At 43.0% G+C, this 15,861-nt stretch overlaps 1 protein-coding gene across 1 annotated transcript in view; it reads left to right on the forward strand.

Annotated features, from left to right (window-relative positions):
- Window positions 1-2,785: 2,785 nt before the first annotated feature.
- LOC101848153 (glycine receptor subunit alpha-2) overlaps window positions 2,786-15,861 on the forward strand; it is a gene marked incomplete at its 5' end in the record, with an annotated part of 21,595 nt that continues 8,519 nt past the window's right edge. Inside the window, 4 exon segments of the mRNA XM_005110184.2 lie at window positions 2,786-2,868; window positions 10,645-10,791; window positions 14,987-15,216; window positions 15,542-15,721. Coding sequence (XP_005110241.2) covers window positions 2,786-2,868; window positions 10,645-10,791; window positions 14,987-15,216; window positions 15,542-15,721 — 640 coding nt within the window.

Below are 15,861 nucleotides of genomic sequence, written 5' to 3' on the forward strand. Positions count from 1 at the left end.
GAGAGAGAGAGAGAGAGAGAGAGAGAGAGAGAGAGTTCATCGGCTGAAATATCCATGGGGAGGCTTATAAAGGCAATGCCCGAGGCATCATGTTGAAATGGAATGTCATACCATGATAACTTTTAATTAACCTTAAAGTACATAAAGCTAAACAGTCGATTATACACCTCTGTGGGATTTTATCTTCAGACACAACAGAGGTTGCAATTTTTTTTTTTTTTTTTTTTTTAAAGTTGCGCCATGTGTGCACTTGTTCGTGCAGCTTAAAAGGATAAAGGAACCAAATGAACAGAAAGGGAATCGGTTGTGATTGATACTCCTTGATAGATAGATGGACGGACTGATGGACGGACGGACGGGCGGACGGAAAGTCTACTGGAGGGGTGGATGGAAGGATGGATGGACGGATGGAAGGAAGGATGGATGGATGGATGGAGGAATGTACGAAGCGCCACGTGCATTGATATAATAAGTATCAATGGTTTTAGTTAAGTTTTAATAAGAGTATTATGGCACTTGCAACACAGTCAGGTCATGTAAATGTCGAAGCCTAGATGTGTTACCAGAGAATAACATAGAGAAAAGAAGAAAGAGAGGTAGTGGCGATATTGTAGGGATTAGTGAATGGATAACTGAATGAATGGAGGGCTTGAACTATGGAATAAATACTAGGCTATATCTTAGTACCACTGCAGTGGCTGAAAAACGAGTGCTGGTTAGACACGTGATATTCCCAACTGCTAAAATAAGGCCATGTCAAGTCTGATCTAGAATTTGCACAGAAATGTTCACATTCTACCATATTTCTAATAATGAATTATTTCCATCAGGAGCGCCACTTTCTTTCATGCTATTGTTGCTGTCTTTGTTGTTATTGTCGTTGCTGTTGTTGTTGTTGTTGTTGTCGTTGTCATTGTCGTTGTCATTGTTGCTGTTGCTGTTGCTGTTGTAGTTGTTGTCGTGGTTACTGTTGTAGATGTTGTTGTTGTTGTTGCTGCTGCTGCTGCAGCTGCTGCTATTTTGGCACAGATATCAATTTAAAGAAAAAGTTTCGCTTTTAATTTGTATAACTGGTTAACAAACAAAGGCGAAGCGTCTATATAATCAAATAATCACTGCTTCCCTTCCTAATTTTGAAACATTGTCGCAGTCAAATTCACCCATAAACGTAAACTTCATAAATGAAATGTAAAAAGACGTTCATAATCAACAATGAACAGTATGTCTAACATTCTAAGCGGTTCCATTGCCACAGAAATAGCCTGTTCTCCCCTCTTGGGCCACTCCATAAGCTGTCACAAGCTTTGATTAAGTAAGCTTAAAGTGAGACTGGAAGAGTCTACCAACATAGTTGAAGGGAACATGTGCATAGCAGTCTAAACTGTTTCATTGCCACATATACCCTGTTCACCCCTTTCGGGCCACAGTTATAATCAGTCTCAAGCACTGATTAGGTAAGCTAACTATTACACTGATCGAGTCTACCTCACAGATGTGAGGGGAACTAACTCCTAATAATCTCTCACTGCCGCGAGAGCTTGTTTATTTTCCTCGACTTTTTACTGCCCTATAATCAGATCGTGACCTCGCTTATGACACAGGCTCGTGGCCGCGAAAGGCTAGACAAAAAACAGCCAAATGAGAAATTTAAAAAATGATAATTGTCATGTTCTACCAAACAGTTAAGGATCTAGTACTGACATCTCTGCTTCTTTGCTTGCGTTGTGTTTGTGTATTCACATCTAAAGTGAAATTTAATTTTAATTGGAATTGATATTTAATGAGATACTTTCCCGATTATTTTGGCGGTTGAACATACAATAATGAATTCCGGATTTGTTTTCATTCACAACTCTGAGTTGCCGTCTCGAGCAAGGTTCTTGTGCGATATCCCCAGGCCATATCTGGTCCCGTTTCACTTTGATTACCCTGTCAAACAAGTCAGCCTTCGCCCCTGTTAACAAAAATGGTTTTGCTGAGGGGCTTTCGAATTAAATACAGAACCACGTTTCCCTTACCGCTTATTAACAGCGGGACTCGTGATTTTCAATCTTTGAATGTCTCCTATTCGTTGTTTGATGTATTGGAAAAAGGGGAAAGTGTAATGAACTCGATCAATAGAGCCCATTTAGAATTCAGTACAAATATATTCATGAAAGATTTCAAGGCTTGATATTACTGCTTAGGCTGATCTCTCTCTCTCTCTCTCTCTCTCTCTCTCTCTCTCTCTCTCTCTCTCTCTCTCTCTCTCTCTCTCTCTCTCTCTCTCTCTCCCTCTTTCCCTGTCTCCCTCCCTCTCTCTCTCTTTCTCACTCTCCCCCCTCTCTCTCTCTCTCTCTCTCTCTCTCTCTCTCTCTCTCTCTCTCTTTCTCTCTCTCGCTCTCTCTCCTCTCAGAGATACTAGCTTCGCTGACTAGATCAATAGAGTCCATTTAGACTTCACTACAAATTCATGGATATTCTGAAGTCCTAATATGACTGTCTGATCATTTAAGACCGAAGATTTCCTGTCAAGGGCCCTCGTACTCTGCCTTTTGAAAGTACTCACTTTTTACTTTGAAAGATTTCAACAACAACAAAACTAATAACATCAGCAGCATAAGAAGCAGCAGCAGCAACAACAAAATAAAAAGCAGCAGCAGCAGTTGCAGCGACAGCAACTGCAACAACAACAAAAACAACAACAATAACAACACAAGAAGCACAAAATCAGTAAGAGACCAACATCATCTTCATCAACAACAGCCCCCAAAAAGTCACTCACCCTTTCTTCTTCTCCGACCAGGGTTTCCATGACGCTGAGCTGTGACATGTTCCTGGAACGATACCCCCACGATGAACAAACATGTTCAATCGTACTAGGCAGCTGTAAGTGCTCATCATTCAAATAGCAAACACTGTTCCGTCTACATTGCCAATGCAATTTTTGCTGCAGTAGTTTTATTTTTTTAATTTTTTTTTCCCGTGTCCTGATTTTGATGCCCGTTTTTGTTGGTTACGTAAAAAGAAAGTAATGGTGCAGATTGTTATATGAAAGGGGAATTGTTGAGTCGGTAATGATGATAATGATGATGATAATGCTGCTGATGATGATGATGTTGTTGGCGATGGTGACGGTAATGGTAATTGTGATAGTGAGCATGAGGATGATTATTTATGTTGGCGATGATGATGTTCCGATGTAGGAAATGACATGCGTGTTAGTCTTAGTGTTAAGTTTGTTTGGTGCTTACTCTAGATCCCCGCCAGGCTGTCCTGGGGGGCAGGACACAACCCTCATTCCCAACTCCTCGCATAGAGTGACCAAAAATTTGGAAATAATTCGTCATCTTCATCCCTAGCATTTAATAAAAGTAGGCCGAAAAATCACATGGGGGCCGCTTCTAAGTGATGACATTGTTAGTGTGTTTGTTACCCTACGTCTATGCTATCATATTTTCAAAACAGTGAAAGGAATGTGGCCAATAATCTTCGTAAAAATTAACTTTCATAGTCAAAGCAGACTAACTTGTGTGCTTACAGGTTATCGTTATCGTCGTTCGCAACCGGTCCCGAGGCACTTCTGTGGTCGTCGGAGCATGTAAAAAGCCTGAAAAACCATGCCTAGACGACCAGAGAATTACAGGATTGCCTCTTCCTAAAGAGTGATCAGCAAATTCACCACAAGTATATCAATACATTAATGCACACAAAAAGCAACACGCAGTACTGGAGGACCGGAAGCGAAGTTGCGTCCAGCGACAACTCAGACACCACGGGCATAAAAAGTCCCCGTCTCCAAAGAGATAGAACATTTATAGGCCACTATTAATGAAATGGAAAGACAAACTAGTTAGTATTAAGTGTAGGAAATGTTATATCAAATTACTTCCCTATTCTAACCCCATGTGATGACACGCGACCGCGAATGGCACCATTAAGTCTGACTACGAGTATAATAAAGGCAAAGAGATGTTAAGAAGTACAAATTGCATAATTAAATTACGTAAACACACATACACACACACACACACACACACGCACACTCACACGCACACACACAACCACACACACACACACACACACACAAACACACACTCACACATTTGCACACACACACACATAGCTGTATATAACAGTCATCCACTAAACTCGCTCTCATGCGGGGACGAAACAAAAGTGGCATGAGATGGAGACTGGAAGCCTAGCCTTTAGCTCTTAGCCCACAATTGTCTGAGACTACATTCACTCTGATAAATTTCTATGATATGTCTTGCTTTCCCATACTTATATTTAGATACAGTTAATTTTCCGATTGCAATAGCTGCATTTGTTAACCCCCATTCCCGATGACCTACATCGATTCCCTTCACTGCCCCAAGTAAAACTATTTTCTCATTAATTACAATTGATGTACCTAGGTGGACCTGTAAATCTTTCTCAATTTCTCTCCAAAGTGGCTGGACCTTCTTACAATTTAAAAAAAAATGCTCTATAAAATCAGGCTCATTACAATATGCGCAGTTTTGAGATTCCTTTAATTTCATTTTGAAGAGTAATATGTTTGTGGGATAAATATTATGTAGTACTTTCCAATTTAATGTTCTCAAACGTGTTTCCTTAGCGTGATGGACTATTTGCCAATGTTTTTCATTAATATCAACGCCATATTTCCTTTTCCAAATACCTATGCACAGTGGTGGCTCAATTTTACTTAATGATAAAAGAAAACGTTTTCTCTCTATAGTACCTACAATTGTGTCCCTGAAATAGAAGTTGTCATCCTTTTCATCATTAAAATACACATTCTTCATCGCATTTGATATAATATTGTAGTCTAAAACACAACGTGGATTGCATCCATATTTTTCTCTGAACTCTTCTAAAGACTGTAACCGTCTATCCTGGGTAGTTATATCCTTTATTGCTAAAATGCCCCTTTGTATACAAGATGGTAAAAAGAGGGTTTGATTTTTATAGATTATATATTCGTTATTAAAAATAGAGTCGTTTAACGAGAGGACATAGTCTGTGTCTTTATTAGAGTATTCTAACCATTTAATTACCACTCTTCTCCAAAACTTACTTGGTATAGCGTCGAGCCCTTTAAATTTATTTGCTTTTACCTTGCTTCTAAAAACCTGCAACCCACCAACATCTTTGAGTACAGCGACTGCCATACTTTTCCATCGTTGCGCTTTTGGAGCAAGAAGTGCCTCCGCCCAGCTCAAGAGAATGGAATCTTGAAAGTTAGTCATGTTAATCATTTTCAGACCTCCGTTTTCAAGCTCGTTACACATAACCTTCCGTTTAACTTTTTCAAAAGCCCTTTTATTGTTAAAACGCTTTTTCCACAGAAATCTAAAAAAAATTCTGCTCACTTGGCTAAGGACATCTTCTGGTAACGATATGCTTTGCATTACAAAAAGAAACTGCGTTATTCCAAAAGTTTTAATTAAGTGCATTTTCCCTAGAATTGATAGATCTCTTCTTGCCCATTTCCCAAAAATTCTGAGGAGGGTATCGATCCTGGGCTTCCAGTTTTCTTCTAGTTCTTCCGCCGGTTTTGTACTGCTAAAATATACTCCAAGAATTTTAATGGTTGGAACAAACTGAATCGGAAATTCGTCTATAGTTGCGGCTTGGCCATTTGTACACATGGCATAAGATTTATTCAAATTTAAATGCAGATCTGAAATGACCGAAAAATCATTCAGAACGGACATGGCTCTTCTCAAATCATCGGCATTCCTTAGGAATAAAGTTGTGTCATCTGCATACTGACTAATTTTAATAGACTCCAAACCCGGATAGGTGTTGATACCACTTATGGTATTGTTCTGGATTACTTTTTGGGCTAAAATTTCAACAGCAAGAATAAATAGTTGTGGTGAAATCGGACAGCCTTGTCGAACACCGTTACTCATTGGGAATGTCCTCGAGACATAACCTCCATTTTTTACACACGAGAGTCTTTCTGTATTTAATATTTCAATCCACTTTCGAAAGTTTGGGCCAAAGCCAAATACATCTAGGCTTTTGAGGATACAGTGGGTGTTTATAGAGTCAAATGCCTGTTTAAAATCTACCGTAAGAATGATTTCTGGTGCATCTGTGGTTTTGTGTCTATGTAAAATATCATCAATCTCTCTGTGAATTATGGATATATGTCTTCCTTTCACAAATCCCGTTTGTTGTTCCCCAATGAGCTTATCTATAACAGAGTTAAGACGTATGGATAAAACTTTAGCTAAAATTGTGTAATCTGTATTTGTTAGGGAAACTGGTCTCCAGTTATTGAGGCTATGTGAAGAGAGACCTTTGCCCTTATGCAGTAAAGAAATTACTCCTACCCTTTCTGATGGAGACAGCTTGTTGATCTGGAAACTGTAGTTATAACTTTCCATAAGAGAGTCCTTAATATGCTCCCAGAATACTTGATAAAACTCCACTGGCAGACCGTCGCATCCCGGAGCCGAGCCATGCTTCATTGATTTAAGGGCTGTTGCTGCCTCATTCTCCAGTACTGGGGCATCACAAAACACCTTTTCATCATCTGATAAACTAGGAAGATGTATGTTGTTAGTAAATGCATCCATGCGTTCTGAAACAAAATCAAACGATTTATTACGACTGTCAACCTTATTGTAAACGTTTTCGTAGTGCTTGCCGATTTCTTCTACGATATCCGTTTCCTTGTGGATGCGCTCCCCACAGGCGTTTTGGATGTTTTTAATGGTATTAACGTTGGACGTACATTTCTCCAGAGATAAACAGTATTTGGAACATTTTTCGCCTTCCTCTACCCATTTTAAACCCGCTCTCAGCTGGCCCCCCCGCGCTTTCTTTAACTCATCGATTTCCAGTTCACTTTTGGACTTTGCAATCGCCTGCCAAAAATATTTGTTATCAGGATCCACTGTCAATTTTTCTTCTAAGAAGTTCAGACGTGATTTCAGTAGCTTATGTTTGTATGAATTTTCTCTTGCTTTGAAACGACTGTATTGCTGGGAAATTTCTGCTGCATTACATTTGATCATTTCCCATCGTAAATGGGGGTCTACATCTTTGTATTCATCTTTAGTAGAATGTATACATTTTATAATTATTTTACAATAAGCTGGATCTTTAAGGAGTTCAGTATTTAGTTTATATTGCCCTTTCCCAAACTTGAAATTTGAAAACTCAAACAAATTCACTGCCATACGGTGATCACTAAAACCTATTCCTTTTATAACGGACTCTTTTATAGCAGAGACAAGAGACTCACCAGCAAAAATATAGTCAAGTCGTCTGGCAATCATTGGGCTACCTCTGCTCCACGTGTAGGCTTTTTCCAAGGGATGCAGAGATCTCCATGAATCTGTCAGACTTACAGCGTGTATGAAGTTTTGAAAATATTGACATATATCCTTCCTATGCTCCGCTCCCGAAATTATGTCTAACTCCCCAACAGCTATGTTAAAATCCCCCATGCATATTATATTTCCGTTGCCTTCATCAGCCAAATATTGCTTTATTTGAGTACTAAGCTCGTCTATGAATGCTATTTTTTCCCTTATTTCGCAAAGTGCATAAACATTTATAAAGAACAATTTTTCGCTTCCCATCACAACAGAAGATATTAAGATCCTATCAGTCCTACAGATTATATTTATATCTTTCACATTAAAACATGGATTAAACAAGGTGACAAGACCTTTGTATAACACCACCCCATTGCTTTAATAATTCATTTTGATCTAACTCTAATAAATGACTTTCCTGTATACCTATTACGTCTAATTTTTCAGACCGAAAATTTTTAAAGACTGCTGATCGTTTCTTATGATTTTTAAATCCCCGTACATTTAATGTTCCTACCTTGAGTGGTTCATCTAAATCCAGTCTGGTTCTACCCGCCATATCGCTGTTCGTTCTCGTAGTCCGATTGTACAGGCATTATCGTCGTCATCGTGGTCCGTCCTTCCTCAACGCTTCGAGCGCCGCGATGTTGGTGCCTCATCCTCGGGACTCAGCGGCTCCACTCTCTTCCTGCTGCTGGACCGCTGTGGCTGTCCTGAGGAGAGAATTTCGGGAAGAGTAGGTTGTACTATTGATTGGCGACCACGGTCACCCTTATTTTCAGGGGCTAGGCAAGTCTTAGAGGTCTGCCTTTCCCGGCCTTTATCTTTCTTACTCTTCTTCACCGACACTTTTTAAAAATTTCCTAAAGATTGGTCCGAATCAGAGTTGTCTTCCTCCGATTGGCTCACCTCAGATTTTTCGGATTCGCGTCCATTCAAGGACTCACTGTCACCCTCAGAGGAATGGGTGATCCCACTCCCTACTTGTGGGGGAGCCGCTTCCTGGCAAGTACCAGCTTCCAATGTGGCAGGCTCCTCGGCAGCCTTACCAACTGTCTGGCACTGAGGGTCTCCTCTGCGGTGCCCTTGTTCACCACACGCAAAACATGTAATGACAGGTTTAGGCTGCTCTCTATAGTAGAGTTTAGCCAGGAATGAACCTACGTGGAGCCTGTTAGGGAGAGGGGAAGATGGTAGATCAATCCAACAGAATCTGCGTCCTGTCACCCACCTGGTCAGTTGACCCTCCCTGTTGCGGGCTTTTTCCCACAGCAGTTGTGACCGGAACTTCACACCAGCCTTGCGGAGGTAGCCTTCGAGGTCCGCACTCGCCACAGAGACCGGGAGTCCATCAATGGTGAGGCGGGTCGCTGGAACCTCATTGCCCTGACTGTCCCTGATGACAAGAGGGTTCTGAGACTTTAGTGGTACTACCTTACCTCTTAACGTGAACGTGGAAGATACCAGTTTCGCCCTGATTGCTGAGTTAGCGGGGTATAGGCGCCAGAGTGCTCCGAGATGCTGGGCACCAACTATTCCCCCGAACCCCACCAACCGTTCTGCTGCTTCACAGATCTCGACGTGGGTGACGTCCTCTGGCACTTCCTGCCGAAGAAAAAAAACTGGAGGGGCGGATACCACCTCCGATTGTGATTGTCCAGAAGACATTGTGTAAGGGAAGAATTACTTTAGCCAAACAGCGAAAAGAGAGAGAGAGAGAAAGAGAGAGACAGAGAGAGAGACAGAGAGAGAGAGAGAGAGACAGAGAGAGAGAGAGAGAGAGAGAGAGAGAGAAAGAGAGAGAGAGGGTTAATTAACAGAGAAAGGGACGAATGAAAAGAGGGTAAGAATACACAAACAGGCGCTCTCACATACACACAACACAAACAGACGGGCCCCAACAACAACAAGGTACACTCACAACCCATACGTTTCCACTCAGAACAAGCAAAACAAACTAAACAGACCGGCTCATTCTATTGTTCCCTTGAAACTGAGGCCCACCGCTGTGAGGTTGAGAACAATAGGGAAAAACAACAAGAGATAAACAAGCGAAGCGACCAGTGAACACTCGTGCTGCAGTAGTTTACCCTCTATGCCTGTTGTGATGGTCGATTCGTTGCTGTGGCCACTAGCGAAGCTGCTTGTGGTTTATTAAGTCTAAAATCAATAGTCAGTCCCTATCACGACGGGGGAACTTTAGTTCATGAAGAATATCCGGGGTTTTTTTTTTAAGGTTTACCGCACTCAGTCTAGATTGGCTCTTGCTGATAGGGTCAAAACTCCCCGCCTCCTAACTCACCCAAATTGTGTAGGGAGGTTTGGGGGCGGGGGTGGGCGTAAGACATTTACAGCCATTCCAACCATAATTTAGCCTGCACGCTACATAATATTAATCTCATGCTCCGTAATGACGGTAGGTACCGTCCCCTCTATCACATCTTAAGCTAGCGTTTATGTTATATTGGTCTTCTTTTTATATCCTGTCACCATGTTGTAGAGGGCAAATTAGACTAGACCTCCCCATAAAATGCTGATTGTGATGAAAATCCTTTACTAGTATAGAATCTTTGATTTGCGGTGCGTACCAGGAAGTAATCAATTGCATTAACTATATAAAAATGTAGACAAAAAAAGAAGATAATTATCAAATTTATTCTTAAAAGCTTAAAAGTTTGAAAAGCTGTAGTTTTAAAAACTCTTTTTTTTTGGGGGGGGGGGGGGGTTCGGGAAGGGAGCAGTTACTTTTGTTCTCTCTGTAATAAAACTGTGGGTCAAGATTTAGGTGTCTGTGTCAGACACAATCCTGCCTTGTAAAGGAAAGAGATGTTTGCAGATAAGCTTTCTTTTCTTCATTAAATGACTATTTATTTATACGAGTAAACACGGTCATTTTGCGTTGCTGCTGCAAGTGCTATTGCTGCTGCTCTATTAATGTAGTACCAGTAGTAATTGTTGTTGTTGTTGCTGGTGGTGGTGGTGGTGGTGGTGGTTTTGTTGTTGCTGTTGTTGTTGCTGTTGTTGTTGTTGTTGTTGTTGTTGTTGTTGTTGTTTTCTATTGCCATTGGTATTGGTGATTTCCTTGTTGGTGTTGTTTTTGCTTCTGCTCTTTCTTGGCTCTGTTTTTCTGTTTAAATTGCCCATTTAGTTGTTATTGTTTTTGTAGTGGATTTTGTTTTCGTTATTGTTGTTGCCGTTAAAGTTGTTGATGGCGGTAATGGAGATTCTCTACCGCCTGTAGGCTAGTGATAAAACTGTAGATAGTGGCATTGCCGCTGTTGTTGCTTTTGTCATTATTATGATATTTTTATGTCTGCAGACAGTTACAGTAGTGAGAACGTGGAATTCAATTGGCACTCTCAGCCCGTGATCATGAGGCCGGCCTTGACCTTGCCCCGATTCATCCTGAATTTTGATAAGGTCACAGGGTGCGGATTTGATTTCAACCAGGACAGCATGATTGGCGGTTAGTCTGATCGAATACTGTGCTAGTCTCTCGGATGGTCGGTGATTTTCCCTGATTAAACTATGCACTAGAATTTCAGATGATCGATGATTATTACTGATTGAACACTGCGCCAGACTGTCTCAAATGTTTGTTTTTTGTTTTTGTAAGTGTTTTTGCGGCGCTCGCAACTTCATAAGGTCATATGAGCGCACGGGACACATTAATTTTGCCCGGGTGGCGGTCGAAGCCTACTCTTATCGATTTTAGACCTCCAAGGGATCTTTAACGTGCGCAACTTGCACACGGGCCCTCCGAGATTTTTTCCACTTGTCCGAGAAGGCTAGGTGTAGATCTTTCCTACCAGAAGATCAGGGGTGTGGCTTGTCTCAAATGACTGAAGGTTCAATCTGATTGAAGACAATAACAATATACTCGATTCCATGCAAACAGTTTATTTTCTGCAAAAGAGTTTCGTCTGAGAAAAAAGGTCAGTTAATTTGTTAATCCATTCATTTGCGCTTTTATTTATTTATTCTTGAATATATTTGGTCCCTCAAAGATAATCTTCATTCATTCACTCACTTGGTAGTTCGTCCTTTTATTCCTTTGTCTCATGTATATTTATTAACTTAATCGCAATGTTATTTTAACGTCCCTGTAAAGACTGTCAGTTATGTCGATTGACTCTCTGAATTTACGTCCGTCTCTTATAGAACCTAGTCAAACGGGTGAAAAGCCTTTACAAATCTCTAAACGACTTGAGTTCAAAAGCAACTCCTCGGATATTTCAGCAAGGGTAATCCTTACCGTAGCCCAATATGACACCAAATCAGGCATTGGTGTGTTCAACTATTTTACAGAAAATCAAACAATGTGCACCCATAGAGATAAGTGTCTTACTTACTTACTTGTCTTACTTGTCCACTGTGTTGGGGTCACTGCTTTCGGAACATGTCCATCTCTGCTCTCCCCCCCCCCCCTTCAGGTTCCATCCCAGAGTCTGTCTACTTATAGTCTCCATCATGATCTGGTTGGAGATCCGTCGGACTGGTCCACACAGATGGCTGTGTTTCCCCTCTCCTCTTTGGATACCCTTCTCCTTCAATCTCCCTAGAGAGTGGGAGCCGCTATCCGCCCTATTCTTCCTCAAATTTTCCTTTACAGCGGTTAGGACGGTTGGTGGGTCCAGTGTCAAATTCCCTCCCACTTTTGCTTCTCCAGCCAGCTTGTCTGCTCTCTGGTTGCCGGTTACCCCCGCATGACCCGGGCAGAAGATCCAGGCCACTTTTTCCAGGCTGCTCTTCCTGATCGTAGCCTTCCACAGTCCACATACAGCATCCCTTTCTGTACCTTCTGTAGTGTGCTCATTGAGTTAGTAATGATTACTGCTCGCTGATGGCTTGTGTTCTTGATCCAGAGTAGAGCTTCACTCATGGCTTTTATCCCCATACACATACTTGATGTTGTCAGTGCAGTTGCTCCACTTTGCTCTTTCACTACTATCCCATCAACTCTGACACTGAAGACCCAGCTCCTCTGTTGACTGATCCATCCGTGAAGATCACAGCATCTCCATGTTCGCTATGCTCTTCTATCAGGGTTTCAATGTCAGCGTTTGTAGCTCCAAGTTGCCAGTTGCGACATTCTCTACCCAGTGTTGCGTTCACTGTTGTGTATTCTCCGATCGCATCATCGACCACAACCCAATCCCTGCCTCTCCTGATGTCTTGTATCTGGCAGCACTCGTTGATGGTGTTCGTGGCTTGAATCATCCATTCTGTGCCCCTCTTTAGCCTTAATGTCCTTTGCCATCCCACTTTCTTATGTAGGGGGTTCGTCTCGTCTGCGCTGACTCGCAGAAAGGCTTGGACTTGTGCCACTTTGTGCCTCTCGTCTCCACATGGGAAGTCTAGGAAGTATCTCATTGCTTCAGTTGAAGTATCTCGTGTGCACCGCAGGATTGCCTTCATTCCTTCATTTTGTAACACCTCGAGTCGTTGCAGTTGTGCCTTTGATAGGGTCAAGGGTCCGAGCCCGTACTCTACGACAGACAGTACAAGTGTCTGGTAGAGGATAACAAGGATTTTTTGACTCATCTTAGCTCTGGCCATCATCTTAAGGGCTGTTAGGCCTTTTCTCGCCCTGGAGATTGTTCTCGTGATGTGATCTTTGCCAGAGAGAGTGCGATCGAACGTGATGCCCAAGTACTTCAGAGTGGGTTCCCTCTTCAGCGCTTTGCCTCCAATCGAGATACTTGGCATGTCATCGTGCACTGCATGGTTGTTCAGTGTACACCACAGTGCACAGGATTTGTCTGGGTGCAGTTTCCCGTTTTATGCCTCACACCACTGTTCAAGTCTGTCGAGTTCTCCCTGTACTCTATCCGCTGTAACCTGGCGGTTCTTGTCCTACCTGTACACCAGCACATCATCAGCAAAATGAGTACACGTCGGGCCCCTCCAGCTGGTTGGAAGTAATCCCTTTTGTATAAACGTTGAACAGAACTGGCGAGAGTGCAGACCCCTGTGGTAAGCCTGGTGTGAACTCGATAGGTTGCGAAGCCCAACAAACAAGACGTAGTGCTACCTTTCGTTTGAGTAGCGCTGCCCCAAACCATAGTACTAAATGTGGATCTACCTTCAGGTTGACTAGAGTCCTCATGAGGGTGTCGTACTGAACTCGGTTGTAGGCATCTTCCAGGTCAAGTGCTGCTACCAGAGTTTCTTCCCCCCGTTCGAAGCCATCATATACGTCGGATGCAAGAGTGGCAGCATTCATCCATGTGATCTTTCCTCTTCTATAGCTGTCCAGTTCCGGCGGTAGGACGTTCTTTTCCTCCAGCTCTATTGCCAATCTGCGTGCCACGATTTTCTCCAGCAGCTTCCCGACGGTATTTTGCAAGGTCACTATGCGATATGAGGCAATCTTGGTTGGGTCCTTGTCTGACTTAGGAACTGGGGACAGGTGACTGTCCAGCCAGTCTTAAGGTATCTCCCCAGTCCACAAGCTTTCGTTTAGCCTCTCAGCTAGTGCCATTCTCTGTCCTTCCTCCATGTTCTTCATGTGGCTATAACGTACTCCGTCAGGACCAGGAGAAGTGTTTGATGCTTCCTGGATATATTTATGTAACATTTCGTGTGTCACAAATTACAGGCAGGGTTCATCTTTGTAGTCCTGTTGGATCCTGTTGAGCAGCTGCTTTCTCTTGTCCTCGTCTTTCCTGTCAGTTTGTCTTAGGTATCTCCGAAACAGAGCACGGCCTTTTTCTTCATCAGTGCGCATCGGTATATCCACATATCATCCTCTCGTTGGAAATCAGAGATAGCTTGTTTGCTCTTCCTATTAGTCATGCACCTGTAGAAGTTCCAGAACTGATACAGGGCCCTGTCACTGTTCACGCCGCGGCAGAAGTTATCATATGCTAGGTCCTTGGCTTCTTTTGCTGCCTCATCAAATCTGAGATCCGCTAGCTTTTTCTCAGCTTTCAACTGCACGTTTGATCTGCCCTTCTCGTGTTTTCTCAGCGCCAGGCGTTTGATCTTCCACAATGCCTCAGTCTCTCTATTCCACCAGGGTGGCTGCTGTGCCACTACTCTATGCTGTACTCTGGGTGCCCTGGAGCTCTTTCGCAGTACACTGATGGGGTCGTTGGCTTCCGATGGGTAGAAGAAGACTCGTTTCTGTCTTTGATGGTTGCTGTTTCTTCCTCGCTTTACAAACACTGTGCATGGGATAAGAGATAAGTGTACTGTTAGCTAAGTTGGTTTTCATGCTGGACTACGAAGCGAATAGTTCTGATTTGAATTCCCAAACGGAGCGTTCTAAACTCGGTTTGTTTTGGGTGAGTTTTTTAGGCTTTCCACCCATTTGGCTCGGTCCTATCGTAGATGGACGTTAGATTCAGAGGTCCTGCCTCTTAAATAACTTTGCAGTTCTAAAAGGGACGTTAAACCTGTACAATGACCATGACACTGATGCAGGTTCGGGGGCTCGAGCCTCAGCTCGGTCCGACGTTGTGTCCTTGGGAAAGGCACTTTACACGAATGTTCCACTTGGTTCGGCTTTTTGGGAGCTGGACGTTAAACTCGGAGGTCCTGCCTCTTAAATAACCTAACAGTGTTGATAAGGGCGTTGAACCTATACCATTTCACCATTTTTCACTAATGTAGGTAAGCGCAGTGATTTAATACAGTTATTTGTTTTTTCCTCGCAGGCAACTACTCGTGTATTCAGGCTGACTTCCATCTGGAGCGTGAGTTCGGCTACTACATTGTGCAGGTGTACGTGCCGTCGGTGCTGATTGTGAGCTTGTCCTGGCTCTCATTCTGGATCGACATGGAGGTGGTGCCTGCCCGCGTCTCCCTGGGGCTGCTCACCGTGCTGGCGATGACGACACAAAGCCAGGGCGAGAAGGCTGCGCTGCCGAGGGTGTCTTATGTCAAGGTCAGGATGGGTGGCTGGGTTTTGGGGTTTTGCTTGTGATGGTTTTGTGTGCACGTTTTTGTTCTCGTTTGAAACGAGAGCGGAGAGATGGGGGGGGGGCGTGGACTTTTGAGATAAAACATAGGCGGGAGAATATCTTTTGAGCAGGGCCAGGGACGCTAGAAAAGTATTCTTCTTGTTCTTGTTCTTGTTTGTGTTGCTCTTGTTGTTGTTGATGTTCTGAGGGAAACACTGGAATGGTGAGCTATTAGTCTTTTCTTATTTGTCAACGTTGTATCTATATGTTGATTCAATTATCTTTTGTTTATTCCTTTCTACATTGCAGGCCATAGATGTTTGGCTATCAGCGTGTCTGGTGTTTGTGTTTGCGGCGCTTCTTGAGTTTGCTTACGTCAACGTTCAGAGCCGAGTCGAAAAACGTAAACGAGATGCCCCAGGAGAACCAGACGGAGAGAGGAATGGGGGTGGAAAGGCGGATACGTCACTCTCTGCTGTAACAGAGCAGGTCGGTGAGATAGATAGATAGATAGATGGCTGGATGGATGAATGGGTGGGTGGATCGATGGATGGATGGATGGATGGATGGATGGATGGATGGATGGATGGATGGATGGACGGACGGACGGACGGACGGACGGACGGACG

This window comes from Aplysia californica, unplaced genomic scaffold (assembly GCF_000002075.1).
Source record: "Aplysia californica isolate F4 #8 unplaced genomic scaffold, AplCal3.0 scaffold00862, whole genome shotgun sequence".
Lineage (NCBI taxonomy): Eukaryota > Metazoa > Mollusca > Gastropoda > Aplysiida > Aplysiidae > Aplysia > Aplysia californica.